We start from the raw sequence: 15293 nt of genomic DNA on the forward strand, positions 1-15293 counted from the left end.
CTTGTATTTTCCTCATACCTTGATAAATGGCTCAGACCCAAAAGATTGGTTATGTATCCTTATCCTTGCTGCATGAAGAACATTGAGTGACCTGCTGAGTTTCTCCAGCAATTTTGTGTAAACTCCAATCACAGTGTCTGCAGATATTCTTATTTAAGATCAAATGGATACCTTTATTTGTGAAAATGAAATTCTTTGCAGCTACCTAACTATACGTATAGTCATAAAAGTACAGTAAAATCCCCATTATCCAACATTATATCAATTGGAAACTCAATTGACCGGCAAAAAGATTGAATCAATAGTTTTTGAAAATAAAAAAGTTTTAAATAAAAGTTTGAAGTTGTGAAAGTAAATGTTCTCTGAAGCAACACCCAACTCCTTGGGAGCAAATATTCAACCAGTGGAGCACCCAGGTCATGTGCCGCAGCAGCAGGAGCTATTTGAATAAAGTTGTGTTTGAATAAAATGGTGTCGCCCAGGATGAAGAGCCGGCCAGTGCCACTCACTGCTGGGGTGACTCTCCAAAAGTGTTGCCCTATCTCTGCCTAGTAAGAGTCCATGTCCTTATTGGTATTAGGAATATCTGTAAGGCTTGGGGAAGGGCGGGTTAATTATGATGGCGGCACAGTTAGCACAGTGGCTAGCACGATGTCACAACCCCAGCTACAGTGGTTCCAATTTAGTAAATTACAGGAATTGCTTGATTTAAGTGAACTTTACATAAGTAAGCACTACAATATTGATGTGTTTTTTCCAAATTACTTAAACCAGAGAACATTGCAACCCAGAAACATGGCAAAAAAAAAATGGTTCAGCACAGCCCGCATTGACCACTTCAGCTGGCAGCTCATTTCCACCTCCCACTATTTTCTGCTTGAAGAAATTCCCCTCGTGTTCCCCCTAAACTTTTCCCCTCTCACCCTTAACTCCTACCCTCTCACCCTTAACTCCTACCCTCTCACCCTTAACTCCTACCCTCTCACCCTTAACTCCTACCCTCTCACCCTTAACTCCTACCCTCTCACCCTTAACTCCTACCCTCTCACCCTTAACTCCTACCCTCTCACCCTTAACTCCTACCCTCTCACCCTTAACTCCTACCCTCTCACCCTTACTCCTACCCTCTCACCCTTAACTCCTACCCTCTCACCCTTAACTCCTATCCTCTCACCCTTAACTCCTACCCTCTCACCCTTAACTCCTACCCTCCCACCCTTAACTCCTACTCTCCCACCCTTAACTCCTACCCTCTCACCCTTAACTCCTACCCTCTCACCCTTAACTCCTACCCTCTCTCGTTTGTATCTCACCTACCCTCAGTGGAAAAAGCCTATCTACATTTACTCTGCCTATCCCCCTCATAATTTTAAATACCTCTATCAAATCTCCCTCATACTTCTATGCTCCAGGTTATAAAGTCCTAACCTATTTAACCTTTCCCAGTTCCTATAATCCTGGCAACTTCCGAGTAAATCTTCTCTGCACTCTTTCTATCTGTTTATCTTTCCTGTAGTTAGGTGACCAAAATTGCACACAATACACCAAATTTGGCCTCGTCAATGTCTTGTACAGCTTTACCATAAAATCCCAACTCCTGTTCTCATTACTTTGATTTATGAAGGCCAATAGGCCTAAAGTTCTCTTTGCAACCATATCCACCTGTGACGCCACTTTCAGAGAATTATGATCTGTATTCCCAGATCCCTCTGTTCTCCTGCACTCCTCGGCGCCCTACCTTTTACTGTGTACGTCTTTGGTTCATCTTTCCAAAATGCAACATTTCACTCTTGTCTGCATTAAATTCCATCTGCCATTTTTCAACCCATTTTTCCAGCTGGTCCAGATCCCTCTGCAAGCTTTGAAAATCTTCATTGCTGTCCACAACACCTCCAATTATAATGCTAACTGCAAAATTGCTGATCCACTTTACCACATTAAGATCTAGATTATTGGTATAGATTACAAACAACAATGGTCCCAGCACTGATCCCTGAGGCACACCACTAATCACGTCTCCTGACTGAGAAGCAATCATCCACCACTACTCCCTGACTACTTCCATCCAGCCATTGTCAAATCCAGTTCACTACTTCACCATGAATACCCCAGTGTCTGAACCTTCCTGACTAAACTCCCATGCGGGACCTTATCAAGGCCTTACTAAAGTCCATGTCGACAACATCCACAGCCTTTCCTTTGTCAACTTTCCTGGTAAATTTGAAAAACTCAGGTTGGTTAAACATCACCTACCACGCACAAAGCCATGTTGACTATCCCCCCATGAGCCCCTGGCTATCCAAATAATGCACATCCGATCTTTTAGAACACCTTCCAATAATTCACTTACTACTGATGTTAGGCTCGTCAGCCTGTAATTTCCAGGGTTACTTTTGGAGCTTTTTTTAAACAACTGAACATTAGCCACCCTCCAATCCTCTGACACCACACCTCTAGTTAAGGACATTTTAAATATTTCTGCCAGAGCCCCTGCAATTTTTACACTAGCCTCCCTCAAGGTCTGAGGGAATATCTTCTCAGGCCCTGAGAATTTATCCACCCTTATTTGGTTTAAGACAGCAAGCACTTCCTCCTCTTTCATCTGTATAGGTTCCATGAGCTCACTGCTTGCTTTCCTTACATCCCACAATTCTGTGCCTGTTTCCTGAGAGAGTACTGATGAAGAAAAAAAAATTCAAGATCTCCCCCATCTCTTTTGGCAACATACAAACCCAACCACTCTGGATATTCAAGGGGACCAATTTTGTCCATTGCTCTTAACATACCTGTAGAAACCCTTGGTATTTTCCTTCACATTGTCTGCCAAAGCAACCTTGTGTCTGTCTTATTTTAGCCTTCCTGATTTCTTTCCTGAGGTTTTTGTTGTATATTTTTTATACTCTTCAAGGACCTCATTTTGCTCCATGTTACACCTCTCTCTTTTGATCCGGATCACCAAATCCCTCAAAAACCAAGGTTCCATATGCCTGTTAATTTTGCCTTTAATCCTGATAGGAACATATAAACTTTGTGCTCTCAAAATTTCACCCTTTGAAGGTCCTCCACATACTTTGCACATCTTTGCCTGAAAACAACTTATCCCACTCCATGCATTCTAGATCCTTTCTCATTTCCTCAAAATTGGCCTTTCTCCAATTTAGAATCTCAATCCAAGGCTCAGACCTATCCTCCTCCAAACTTAATTTGAAACTCATAGCATTCTGATCACTGGGCCCAAAATGATCCCCTACATTTACTTCTGTCACCTGTCCTGTCTCGTTTCCTTATGAGATCTAGTATTGCAGTTGCTCTAGTTGGTACCTCTATATGTTAGAAAACTTTCCTAAACACATTTGACAAACTCCAAGCCATCCAGCCCTTTTACAGTATGGGAGTCCCAGTCATTATGTGGAAAGTTAAAATCTCCAATTATCACAACCTTGTGTTTCCTGCAGCTGTCTGCTCTCTACAGATTTGCTGTAGAGAATCAAACTTTAACTTATCACTATTGACTTACTTAACCTAACTTAACCCCCTTCTAACTCTAAGCGCATGTGTATGTAATGTGTGTGTAAGTTCAGAATAGTTCTTTGTTTCACATTCCAATCTCACTTCTCACTCCTCGTTCACTGGTTGCCGGCAATTCTTATACTGTGCACAGAATTTAACATTTATAAAGTTCACCAGGCTTTAGTGCTTGAAAGGTAAATGGTTACCACTCAGGAAGGTTCTTGTCGGTTTTCAGAGAGAGATTTGTTGAAAAGACGAAGAGATTTTTTGCACGAGGCATCGTTATTGAATGAAGATCTACCGGGACCAATGCCTGAAGAGGGCGCACAAAATGAGTGAACCGGTGCGGACTTGAAAGGCCAACATGGCCTGTTTCTGCTCCGTAAATGGTTATATGGTTCCAGGACAGCCATAACTCAGTACATTCCAAAAACCTTTCCACTTTTTCACATAAAGGTCCCTATTTCTTTCATACATCGAAAACACTTATTTGAGTAATTGAAATTGAGTCCATTTATCTTGTATGAAGAATAATATAATTGATGAAGAAAATTATATTGAACCATTTGATATCTAACATTTACTGTATTCCTAATACTTTCTTGACATAATTTTAACCAAATCTCCTCCTGAATTTGTATATTTAAATCTTTCTTCCATCGTATTTTTGATATGCATAAATCTATTTTCTTTGTAGTTTCATGTAATTTTATATGCATGTTAGTAATAAATTTCTTAACAACAAATGTATCTGTAATTATATCTTCAAATTGACTTTGTTTAGGGAGTCTCAAATCTGCTCCCAATTTCTTTTTTAAATATATTTTCAATTTATAATATGCAAAAATGGTATTATATACATGTGTATATATTTATATCTATCTGTGTGTGTGTGTGTGTGTGTGTTCGTTCAGCGGGCAGCAACCTCCTTTGAAGAAGACCGCAGAGCCCACCTCACTGACAAAAGACAAAGGAGGAAAAACCCATCACCCAACCCCAACCAACCAATTTTCCCTTGCAACTGCTGCAACCGTGTCTGCCTGTCCCGCATTGGACTTATCAGCCACAAACGAGCCTGCAGCTGACGTGGACATTACCCCTCCATAAATCATCGTCCGCGAAGCCAAGCCAAAGAGAAAAATGTATGTGTGTGGTCGCGGGCGTGTGGGCGCGGGCGTGTGGGCGCGGGCGTGTGGGCGCGGGCGTGTGGGCGCGGGCGTGTGGGCGCGGGCGTGTGGGCGCGGGCGCGGGCGTGTGGGCGCGGGCGTGTGGGCGCGGGCGTGTGGGCGCGGGCGTGTGGGCGCGGGCGTGTGGGCGCGGGCGTGCGCGTATGTGTGTGTGTGTGTGTATAGAGTCGTCATACCCACGCTCCTGTTCGGCTGAGAATCATGGGTCCTCTCCTGGCATCACCTACAGCTCTTAGAACGCTTCCATCAGTGCTGTCTCCGCTCCATCATCAACATTCATTGGAATGACTTCATCACCAACATCGAAGTACTCGAGCTGGCAGAGTCCGCAAGCATCGAATCCATGCTGCTGAAGACCCAACTGCGCTGGGTGGGTCACGTCTCCAGAATGGAGGACCATCGCCTTCCCAAGATCGTGTTCTATGGCGAGCTCTCCACTGGCCACCGAGACAGAGGTGCACCAAAGAAGAGGTACAAGGACTGCTTAAAAGAAATCTCTTGGTGCCTGCCACATTGACCACCGCCAGTGGGCTAATATCACCTCCAACCGTGTATCTTGGCACCTCACAGTTCGGCGGGCAGCAACCTCCTTTGAAGAAGACCGCAGAGCCCACCTCACTGACAAATGACAAAGGAGGAAAAACCCAACCCCAACCCATCAATTTTCCCTTGCAACCGTGCCTGCCTGACCCACATCGGACTTGTCAGTCACCAACAAGCCTGCAGCAGACGTGGACATACCCCTCCATAAATCTTCGTCCGCGAAGCCAAGCCAAAGAATATATATGTATGTATGTATGTATGTGGGTGTGTGGGTGGGTGTGTATGTATGTTTGTGTGTGTCTGTGTATATGTGTGTGTATGTGTGCGTGTATACAAATGTGTGTGTGTGTATATATATATATATATATATGTGTGTTATTTCCTTCATTTCAAGTTATCTGTCCTGATGATTTCTTAGATGCAATTATTGTTCTAGAAATTTGTTGTTTTTAATTGCCATGCTAAAGCTTTATGAACCCTTTCACATAACTCAGAATATTTTTTCGTGATCTCATTATGTCTCTCTCCATTCTATAAGTCTGCACAGTATTGAGGTCTTAATTTTCTCTTAACCATTTTCTCCTCCTCATCTTTATGTATTTGAATTTCCTTCTCCAATTTCATTATCTCTTTATCTAATTGAATTACTTCTTTCATGTATTCTTTCTTTATTTTTGAAATACAACATTATTTGACCTGTCAAATATGCCCCATAGAATCCCATAACACAAACTTATTTGCAACTGAATCTTTATTAGTATCTAAAAAAATTTTTATCTGTTGCTTCATATAATCACAAAATTCCCTTTTCCTCAACAGTTGTATTTAACCTCCATCTATAACCTACCTTTTGTTTTTCCAATGAAATAGACAAAATTAAAGGTGAATAATCTGATAAAACCCGCGCTTGATATTCCACTCTTCATACTGTTACGAACCCAAAGGACCCCAAAACCCAGCAGCAATAGACATTCACCAAGACAAGTAGTTACTTAAACAAAAGTTGTTTTTAATTATCTTCAAACTTGAAAATAAATCAAACTTTAACTTAACTCTATTTTTATACTATACTAACCCAAATTGCCCCCTTTTAATTGTGTGTAAATTCAAGAAAAGTTCTTTGGTTCACAGTTCCATCTCACTTCTCCTTCCAAGTTCTCTGGTTGCAGGCAATCACCATACAGTGCACAGAATTTAACATGTTTAAAGTTCACCAGGTTTGGTGCTTGAAAGGTAAATGTTTTCCACTCACGAGGGTTCTTGAAGGGTTTGCAGAGAGAGATATTTGTTGCTCCAGGATTTCCACAACTGAGGTACCACCACTAGTCACCTCAGAGTCTCACTGATGAAAGTTGCCCCATCAGGGTCTTCTAGATGGTAACCTCTTTCTTCAAGCTACCACAGAGTTCATTTCCTTCCTCTTATTTCAAGAGAAACATCAGACAGATAGCACTTCCAGCCATCTACTGCTCTGGAACTTGCATTCATCAGTTTCAAACAGTTTTCCCTGGATTTCACTTTTCAGTTACTTGTCAGTATCCCATATGCTGACTGACAACTGTTTCTCAACTCTCTCTATTTTCCAACTGAAACTCCAAAGAGAGCATGTGACTCATGTCTTGCAAAAACCCCACCTTCCTGAGCAAAACAGCAGGAGTTCTTTCTTCTGCTCCCATCTGTTGTTAGTTAAACAAAATCCAGGAGTGACCTTTCTCTGAGCACTTTGAAAGGGTACTGATAGACAACATGACTCCAGCAAGACAATGGTCAAGCATTTTATGACGTCAGTTCAATTAACACCTACTTGTGAAAGGAGCTTACATTCTCCAGAGATCTTGCAATATGAATTCTTCAGTCTTTCAAATAAGATCTGTTTTGAAATGTGACCTGCTCTAAATCTTATAAATTCTCCCCAAATATTAATATTGTTACAATACTCTATATTGAAATTGTGCAGAAATTAAAAACATATCTATCTGTGAATATGTTTTAAAGCGAAAAGAATAAAAGGAATAATCTCTTTCATTTTTCTCCAAATATCCACGAAACCCATACCTTTCATTAAATCTATTACCATTTTTGCTATCTTATTTTTCACCATTCTATTTCCCGATCTATCTAATTTAGGCTCCAAACTCGGGAAGATTCTTGTCAGTTTTCAGAGGTAGATTTGTTGTTTGCTGGACACTAACTAATTTCTTCTAATCAGCCATGTCAGTGCCTTGCCGAAGAAACTTGCCCCATCAGGGTGTTTCAGAAGATAACCTCTGTCTTTTAAGTCACCACAGAGTTTTTTTTAATTTCCCATTTCAAGTGAAACATTATGCAGCCATTCCTCTCCTCTTGTATGGACCTCAAGTGCTTTGACCAGGCTGAACTAAGAACTCACAACCCATCTTCACAATGGGGATTTTCCACAAGCTTGTCATGTTCCAGTCCCAGCTGATACTGCTGACTGTAAAACTAGAACTGAATTCCCTCTCTCACTCCCAGAAAAAAGCCTGTTTGACTCCCTCTGCTTGCAAAACCACATGACCCTCTTAGAACAGCAAACTGCACTCAGACAGCCTGCATCTCCAAACTTAATCTTCCGAGTTCTTTCATCTGTTACTTTTCAAAACAGCACTCCATTAGTGAAGTCCCTTGGGCACTCCCCAAAGCTTTTGCAAAGGCACTCGGAGCCAGCCTGTCTGGCTTGAGCAGAGTTCCAGTACTTTAAATGAGATCTATTCTGAAATGTTTGTATGCAACCTACGCTAAAAACCTGCCACAATTTATCTCCTTTGAAACATATCCATATACAATACAAAATATAACATAATCTGTCACAACATATTAGTTAGACATTGGAAGAGTGACTCTCGGGCAACTGGAAAATTCACATTCCCGCGATCAGCAATCCCCATAGGTGCCAGATGATGGGAATTTTACTGTATGAAATACCTCAATTGTGGTACCTTAAAAAGAGCTCAGGCCTGAAGTGTTCATTGGCTTTTGCTTTCCATTGATGCTACATGATCTGTTAAGTTTCTGCAACACTCTTGTGTTCTTCTTAATTGTAATAAATTGTTCTAACGATAGTTCTGACAAATATAACATTGGCCAAGTTAAATTTGAGGATACTTGATGATGACAGATTGTTAATCAAGTTGGGGGAAAAAATTAATAATTTCAAGTTCATTTTTAACTATCTGACTGTACATGTGCAACCCTAGTGTTTCTCCAGACCACTGTGCACACAAAAAACATAGGACATAATAATCATATGTGCATAAAGGTATAATTTAAATGCATTTCAACATGGGATAATTACCAGCAGTAATTCAGTTTTAAGATTATAATCTAAAATTAATTGAATTTGAATCTCTCAGTTTGCCCACTAATAAAATATCTTGTCATTTATTTCGAGCTGAATGTTATTCCTAATCATAGGTACAGCATGGAAATAGGGCCTTTGGCCCGGTAAGTCCATTTTGACTGTCAGCCAATCAATTACCCTAATTGTACATTAATCCCTATATTGTATTCTCTCCACATACTCATCAACCTCAGCCCAGGTTTTGCCACTCGCTTACATATATAACCATATAACCATTAACGGAGCGGAAACAGGCCATATTGGCCTTTCGAGTCCGCACCGGTTCACTCATTTTGTGCACCCTCTTCAGGCATTGGTCCCGGTAGATCTTCATTCAATAACGATACCTTGTGCAAAAAAATCTCTTACAGTCTTTTCAACAAATCTCTCTCTGAAAACCAACAAGAACCTTCCTGAGTGGTAACCATTTACCTTTCAAGCACTAAAGCCTGGTGAACTTTATAAATGTTAAATTCTGAGCACAGTCTAAGAATTGCTGGCAACCAGTGAACTTGGAGGAGTGAGAAGTGAGATTCTATTCTGAACTTACACACACGTTACATACACATGCGCTTAGAATTAGAAGGGGGTTAAGTTAGGTTAAGTAAGTCAATAGTGATAAGTTAAAGTTTGATTCTCTACAGCAAATCTGTAGAGAGCAGACAGCTGCAGGAAACATAAGGTTGTGATAGTTGGAGATTTTAACTTTTCACATAGTGACTGGGACTCCAATACTGTAAAAGGGCTGGATGGCTTGGAGTTTGTCAAATGTGTTTAGGAAAGTTTTCTAACATATAGAGGTACCAACTAGAGCAAGTGCAATACTGGATCTTATATAAGGAAACGAGACAGGACAGGTGACAGAAGTAAATGTAGGGGAACATTTTGGGCCCAGTGATCAGAATGCTAGGATATTTTACAGTTGCTAATTAACATACCATCCTGCACCTGCAGGAAACCTGTACAGTCTCAAAGAGAATGCAAACTCCATACCAGCAGTATCCAAAATCAGAATTGAACCTGGATCTCTGGTGCTGCTCATTTATCTGTGCCACCCACTCAGTTGATTAAATTATAGCTGTCAGAAAGTAACTCTTAAATTTTCTCTGTCAAAAGGTACAGGGAATGTCTTTCATTGCTGCTGTACTGATTCTAAACTTGGATACTGCAGATGCCTTCATTGCCTTTGCTAATTTATTGAACAAACCATGTCAAATGGCATTCTTTCGTGTGGACCACAGCCTTGTGAGTATTTTGGTGCTTTAGATCTGCTATTTTGAAAGATCCTTGGCATGAATCAGTTCTGTGAGGCCAGTTGAAAAGTTTGTAATGTTAAATTGTGACTACAAAAGATAAAACTATGAAAGACAAATTTTATTCCCCGGCTGGCTGTGTCCCTCTCTAAGTACATAGAACTAGACAGAAAAGAAGCAGATAAAATTTGGGATGATAGTTTGTTTGCAAAGCAATAATAATAAATTAAAGTTTTGTATAATTAAATTTCAGATTGTTTATGCCAGTATAATGAAGATTACTAAATATTGCAGCAGCTGTTATTAATCATTTTTAAATTTTTTGTTTGAAAAATTATTGAATTAAATCATGGTAAATAGCATTTACCATTTGTACAGAAAACTGGGTTAAGGCCTTGTGCAAAATTCCTATTATAAAGATCAAAAGATCAGTTTAACTCTGTAGGCCATCTCAAGCTTGCAAAAAAAACAGTTTTGGATATATTTTTAGTGAGGTGGATGAGAGACTGAAGAATATTTTCCTAATTTTGACCGCCTCTGACCTTAACTATAACATTGTAACCTCAGACTACTTTTCTTTTCGTCTCAAACTTTTGTCTGCTCAGACAATTGGATATTTTTTTTTTTTAAATTTAAAGTTAAGCATACAACACAATCAGGCCATTTTGGCCCACAAGTCCATTTTATACCCAATTAACCTACACCCCCAGTGCGTTTCAAATGGTGGGAGGAAACCAGAGCCCCCGGGGAAACCCCACGCAGACACGGAGAACATACGAACTCCTTATTTTCAGCGTGGGATTTGAACCCACAGTCCTGATCGCTGGCACTGTAAAGGCATTGTGCTTACCACTATACCAACCGTGCTCTTCAAATAAGTAGCTCAAAATCAATTAATTTAGTATGTACTGAAGATTGGACAAAGGGTTCTATAAATTTATTGGATTAAACTGGTAGCAATTGAGCAGGTCTAGAAATTATTACAGGTGGCATTCAAATTTTTGCAGACATTGTAAATATAAATTCCTTACCAGAAATTATTGTGTGAATTTAGTTTTTAATTTCAGTTAAAACATCTCTGATGCTAACCAGTTAATAGACTTCCTGACAGCATGCGCTGACAGAGGCCATTACAACAGTATGTTGTGGTACCTTGCTTTCCACCGATCTGCATCACATTGGTCTGTTCTGCTTATAATGCGATGGTAGCAGTGTTGCCAATGAGATATTTAAAAACTCTGCAACTGTAAAATTTTTGTGTGGTTGGAGTAAGGGTATTCGAGAAGAACGGCTGGGGTTGACTGTGATCCACCCCAAGGGAAAAATGTAGGGGTAGCAGAAGAAGGGTTGATTATAATCAACAGAGATGGCACAGAATATATTTAAAAATGCAAGAAATAAACTATCCAATTGTAAATAAGAGGGTGGCATGGTTAGCACAGCGCTGTTACAGCACCAGTGATCAAGACTGGGGTTCAAATCCTGTGCTGTCGTGAAGGAGTTCGTACATTCTCCCCGTGTCTTTTGTGGGTTTCCTCCCACCATTCAAAAAAGCATACGGGGGTTGTAGGTCATTTGAGTGAAATTGATGGCAAGGGTTTGTGGGCTAAAAGGGTCTCTTACTGTGCTGTATATCTAAATGTAAAAATGTATATAAATTTAAAAGTTGGTTAAGTTGTTTTCATTGGCTGGGAGATGGGGAAGTCAGACCAAGGTTTCTGACAGAATTTGAGAGAAAATCAAAACATGAACCTTTGATCCCCACACAGATGATATTGAAATTATGGTCACAGGGCAGGCAATATCCTTTGTGTATTTACATAAAAAATCAATTTAAATTGATTTAATGTTTACAGAAATCTTTTGGCATAAATATGGATAGGAAGAGGTTCATCATTTTTAAACCACCTTGTACATATAATATGGAAAATGTCCTTTGACAATATCATGTTTTCTGAAAGCAGTAGGTTTTCTGGGAAGAATTTTATTGTAAATTTTAACCACTTCCAGGGAAAGATTGCATTTGTCATGTTAAATATTGCCAAGCTTTGTAGTCTTTTAACGGATTTTCATTAATCTGATTAAGAATTGGTTTCATGTACAGTATAACAGCTTAACACAGTCTTTGTTTTTAACTTCATGTAGATATTAAAATATTTTGCAGCCTTTGAGGTGTTCTTTGAGGAAAACCTACCACGGTTGTTCGCACATTTCAAGAAAAACAACCTTACTCCAGATATTTATTTAATTGACTGGTAATGGCATTTTATTTTAACTGTCTGGGACAGATTGTATAATTGCATTCCTGACTTTTTAAAAAATCTTGGTCTTTTTTTTCTGTCTTTGACTCTGTTTCTCATACCATTTGTATCCTTTATTCTTGATGGATTTTTGTCAAAATAATATAACCAGTTATTTTTGATGTTTTTAAAGCTATAAAACATATAATTGAAGCAAGAATTTTTTAACTTTCCATTGACTGCCTGTAAAGCTTCTGCAAAATGTACTATGCAAGGAACTTTGTCCAAATGTTATTCTTTTGAAGTGTTGTAACTTGTTAATTTTATAAGATGATTCTCATTTCCTGGCTTCTCTCTTAAACTTTTGTGAAGGTTCTATGGATTGTGACTTCCCTGTGACCAATAGCTGTGGGACCGCGAGAGGGCGCTTAGCTTTAAAAGGAGGGCAGTTATGTAATTTCCCCAAAATAAGCAACATACAATTCAGTGAGGATATATATCCACATGCACCAGCCCTTAAAACAGCACCCGTTAATCCTGCTAACCTTCCTAATGCTTGTTACATTGCTTGCATTTAAGTACCACAAGTTTCTGATTTTGTCCGTTAACATTCAAAGGATTTTACAATATTAAAATGAAGAAAAATTCCTCTGGTTATTAACATGGGTGAAAACTTTACACTTGTTTGAAAGGTTTCTAAAAATATTTCAAATTTCACATCATGAAAGTTTTTTTTGTTAATCATCAAAATTTTGCTGTTTATACCTTGGGCCAGGTCTTGCTGTGTTGGCTAGTTTCCCACAGTTTCCACCCCAAAACCATGTCTGGTTTGGATACAGAAGGCTTGTCTTGTGATCAAAAGTCTCTGATTCCAGTGGCTTGGTGTGAGCAGTAGTGTGTCTCCAAAGGCAAACGAAACCCTACTCCCAAACATGCCAGAAAGCTTTATAAGCTCTCGAAGCTGTAAGGGCTTGTAACAGCCATAGACATCAAAAGGTTAAAAAATATTGTAAGTTAAAACCTGTAACTATTAAAATTAAAGCATGCCACTTGGGGAAAAAAAGGGCCTTGATCTTCCCTTTCCTTGTTTGTCTAAATGTTTTGCGCTGTGTACAATTTATTTTTGCACTATCAATTAGTGGTAATTCTGCCGCGCCTGCAGGAAACAGGAATCTCAGGGTTGTACGTGATGTTGTGTATGCATTCTGACAATAAATCTGAAATCTTATTCACAAGTTCTAATTCCCATTAAAATCACTCGGTTGTAGATTCTGCCCTGGATCTAAACTGCATTTTAAAACAAAATCTCCTTACTTTCTCAGCATAAATGCTGGAGGACCCAAACAAGTTTGGGTGTAGATGGAACAAGATTAATGTAGGAGGGAGGATGGTGCTGAGCAAGATACATTGCTCACTTCAACCAAGTAAGGGAGGGGCTTTGGGTTTGAAATGTGTCTGCAGAAAATCCCGGATACCATCCTGAGTGAGCAAATGGCAACAGTTTGTTCAGAGTCCCTGGCATTTCCCACTGAAATTTGGTCAGTTGTTCTTGTTTTGAGAAAAGAAATAAGGCTATCAAGTACCTGTAATGCTGAGTATTTTTTTTGAAGGGTACTACTTGGTCTAAATGTTATGTAATTTATAATTATGGCATAATACTGTAATTTGTTTATTTCAGGATATTTACTCTATACAGTAAATCCTTTCCTCTGGACCTTGCTTGTCGTGTCTGGGATGTATTCTGTCGTGATGGTGAGGAGTTTCTTTTCAGAACTGCTCTGGGAATTTTAAAACTTTATGAGGATATTTTAATGCAAATGGATTTCATCCACATGGCACAGTTCCTGACAAAGCTCCCTGAAGAGATATTATCTGAAGATCTATTTGGAGCCATCGCAGCCATTCAGATGCAGAGTAGAAATAAAAAGTGGTCTCAGGTAAATTCTGTCATCTTAAGGATGATCATTGCCATATATTAATGTCAAGTATTTTATAAGATGCTCGTATTGAAATATTGCAATGTAAACAAGCGAATTTCCATTCTTTAGCATTGAATGTGATGCTGGAAATTTAAATTATTATTTGCATTTGATTTATTCTTACCTTATTGAACTTGAATGTTGATGGTCAAGATAATTAGCAGGTGTAAAATACTGCAAATGCTGGAGATCTAAAATTAAGAAAACAAAATGCTGTTGTCACTGTGGCAGGCAGCAAATGAGGGGGGGGGGAGGGGGGAGAGAGAAACAGTTAATATTTCAGGTCATCATTGCAAGGAGTAATTGTAAATAAACGGCTTTAAAATGAAGCAAAAGTGTAGAAGGGATGAGATAAAAGGAAAACTCTTGGAGAGAATTACAGAGCTTCAAGTTGGGCATTTCTGGAAGAGATTGTGAGGAAATAGAGTTTGGCATTCCCTCCTGACTGCATCACCATTCAATAACCTGATCGCTGATCTTCTACAATGCACCTTCAGTAATAAACCTATTACTTAATTCCCATCCTGTCTTAAACAAACCTGGAATCTGCTCAGTCATTGAGCCTCATTTGCCCTCTTATTGAGAGACTTTGGCATGTTATTGGTTACAGCCTTGCTACGTGAAAGTGACCCTTAATATGTACCCTTTGAATATTAACCAATCCCATGTACTCATTTGTTTAATGACCACTTGTGTGGCATTTCATCGATGGCCTTCTGGAAATCAAAATTCACCACATCAATCTTTCTACTGCTTTTTACAGCACCAATTTCTTTGATTTTAGAATGTTGAAATCAGGCCCTTTGGCCCATGGTGTTGTGCCAATCATTATCAACCTACTCAACAATCTCAACCTTCTCTACCTCACATTCATAACCCAATTTCTTTTCTTGCATCCATGTACCCGTCTAAGAATCTTTTAAATATCCCTTATCACCAGCCTCTACCACACCTCTGGCAATGCACTCCATGCACCCCTTACTCTATGCATTTATATATTAAAAAAAAATACTCCTGACCTCTCCCTGAAATTTTCCTCCCCTCATATTATGCATATGTCTCTGATATTTGCTTTTGTCACCCTGGGGGAAAAAAATTGATCTATGCCTCTCAAAATCTCACAGTTCTCTATTAAGTCACTTCTCATCTTTCTTCATGCCAAAGAGAAAAGCCACAGCTTAGTTAACCTTGCCTCAGGAGACATGTTCTCCAATTCAGGCAAC

The 15293-nt window shown here is 39.4% G+C and overlaps 1 protein-coding gene across 4 annotated transcripts in view; it reads left to right on the forward strand.

Annotated features, from left to right (window-relative positions):
* LOC138757894 (TBC1 domain family member 14-like) overlaps positions 1–15293 on the forward strand; it is a 95356-nt gene that overhangs the window by 69403 nt on the left and 10660 nt on the right. For 3 of the 4 annotated variants that reach the window (XR_011353953.1, XM_069925980.1, XM_069925981.1), the window contains 3 exons: positions 9715–9843; positions 11997–12106; positions 13770–14028. Coding sequence is in view for 3 of the 4 variants with exons in the window: in XM_069925980.1 (XP_069782081.1) it covers positions 9715–9843; positions 11997–12106; positions 13770–14028 (498 nt within the window). In the remaining variant the exon portion in view is untranslated. Of the gene's footprint in view, positions 1–9714; positions 9844–11996; positions 12107–13769; positions 14029–15293 lie in introns of those variants that run through there. The other variant, XM_069925982.1, reaches the window with a different exon arrangement.

Source organism: Narcine bancroftii, chromosome 3 (genome assembly GCF_036971445.1).
Source record: "Narcine bancroftii isolate sNarBan1 chromosome 3, sNarBan1.hap1, whole genome shotgun sequence".
Classification (NCBI taxonomy): Eukaryota; Metazoa; Chordata; class Chondrichthyes; order Torpediniformes; family Narcinidae; genus Narcine; species Narcine bancroftii.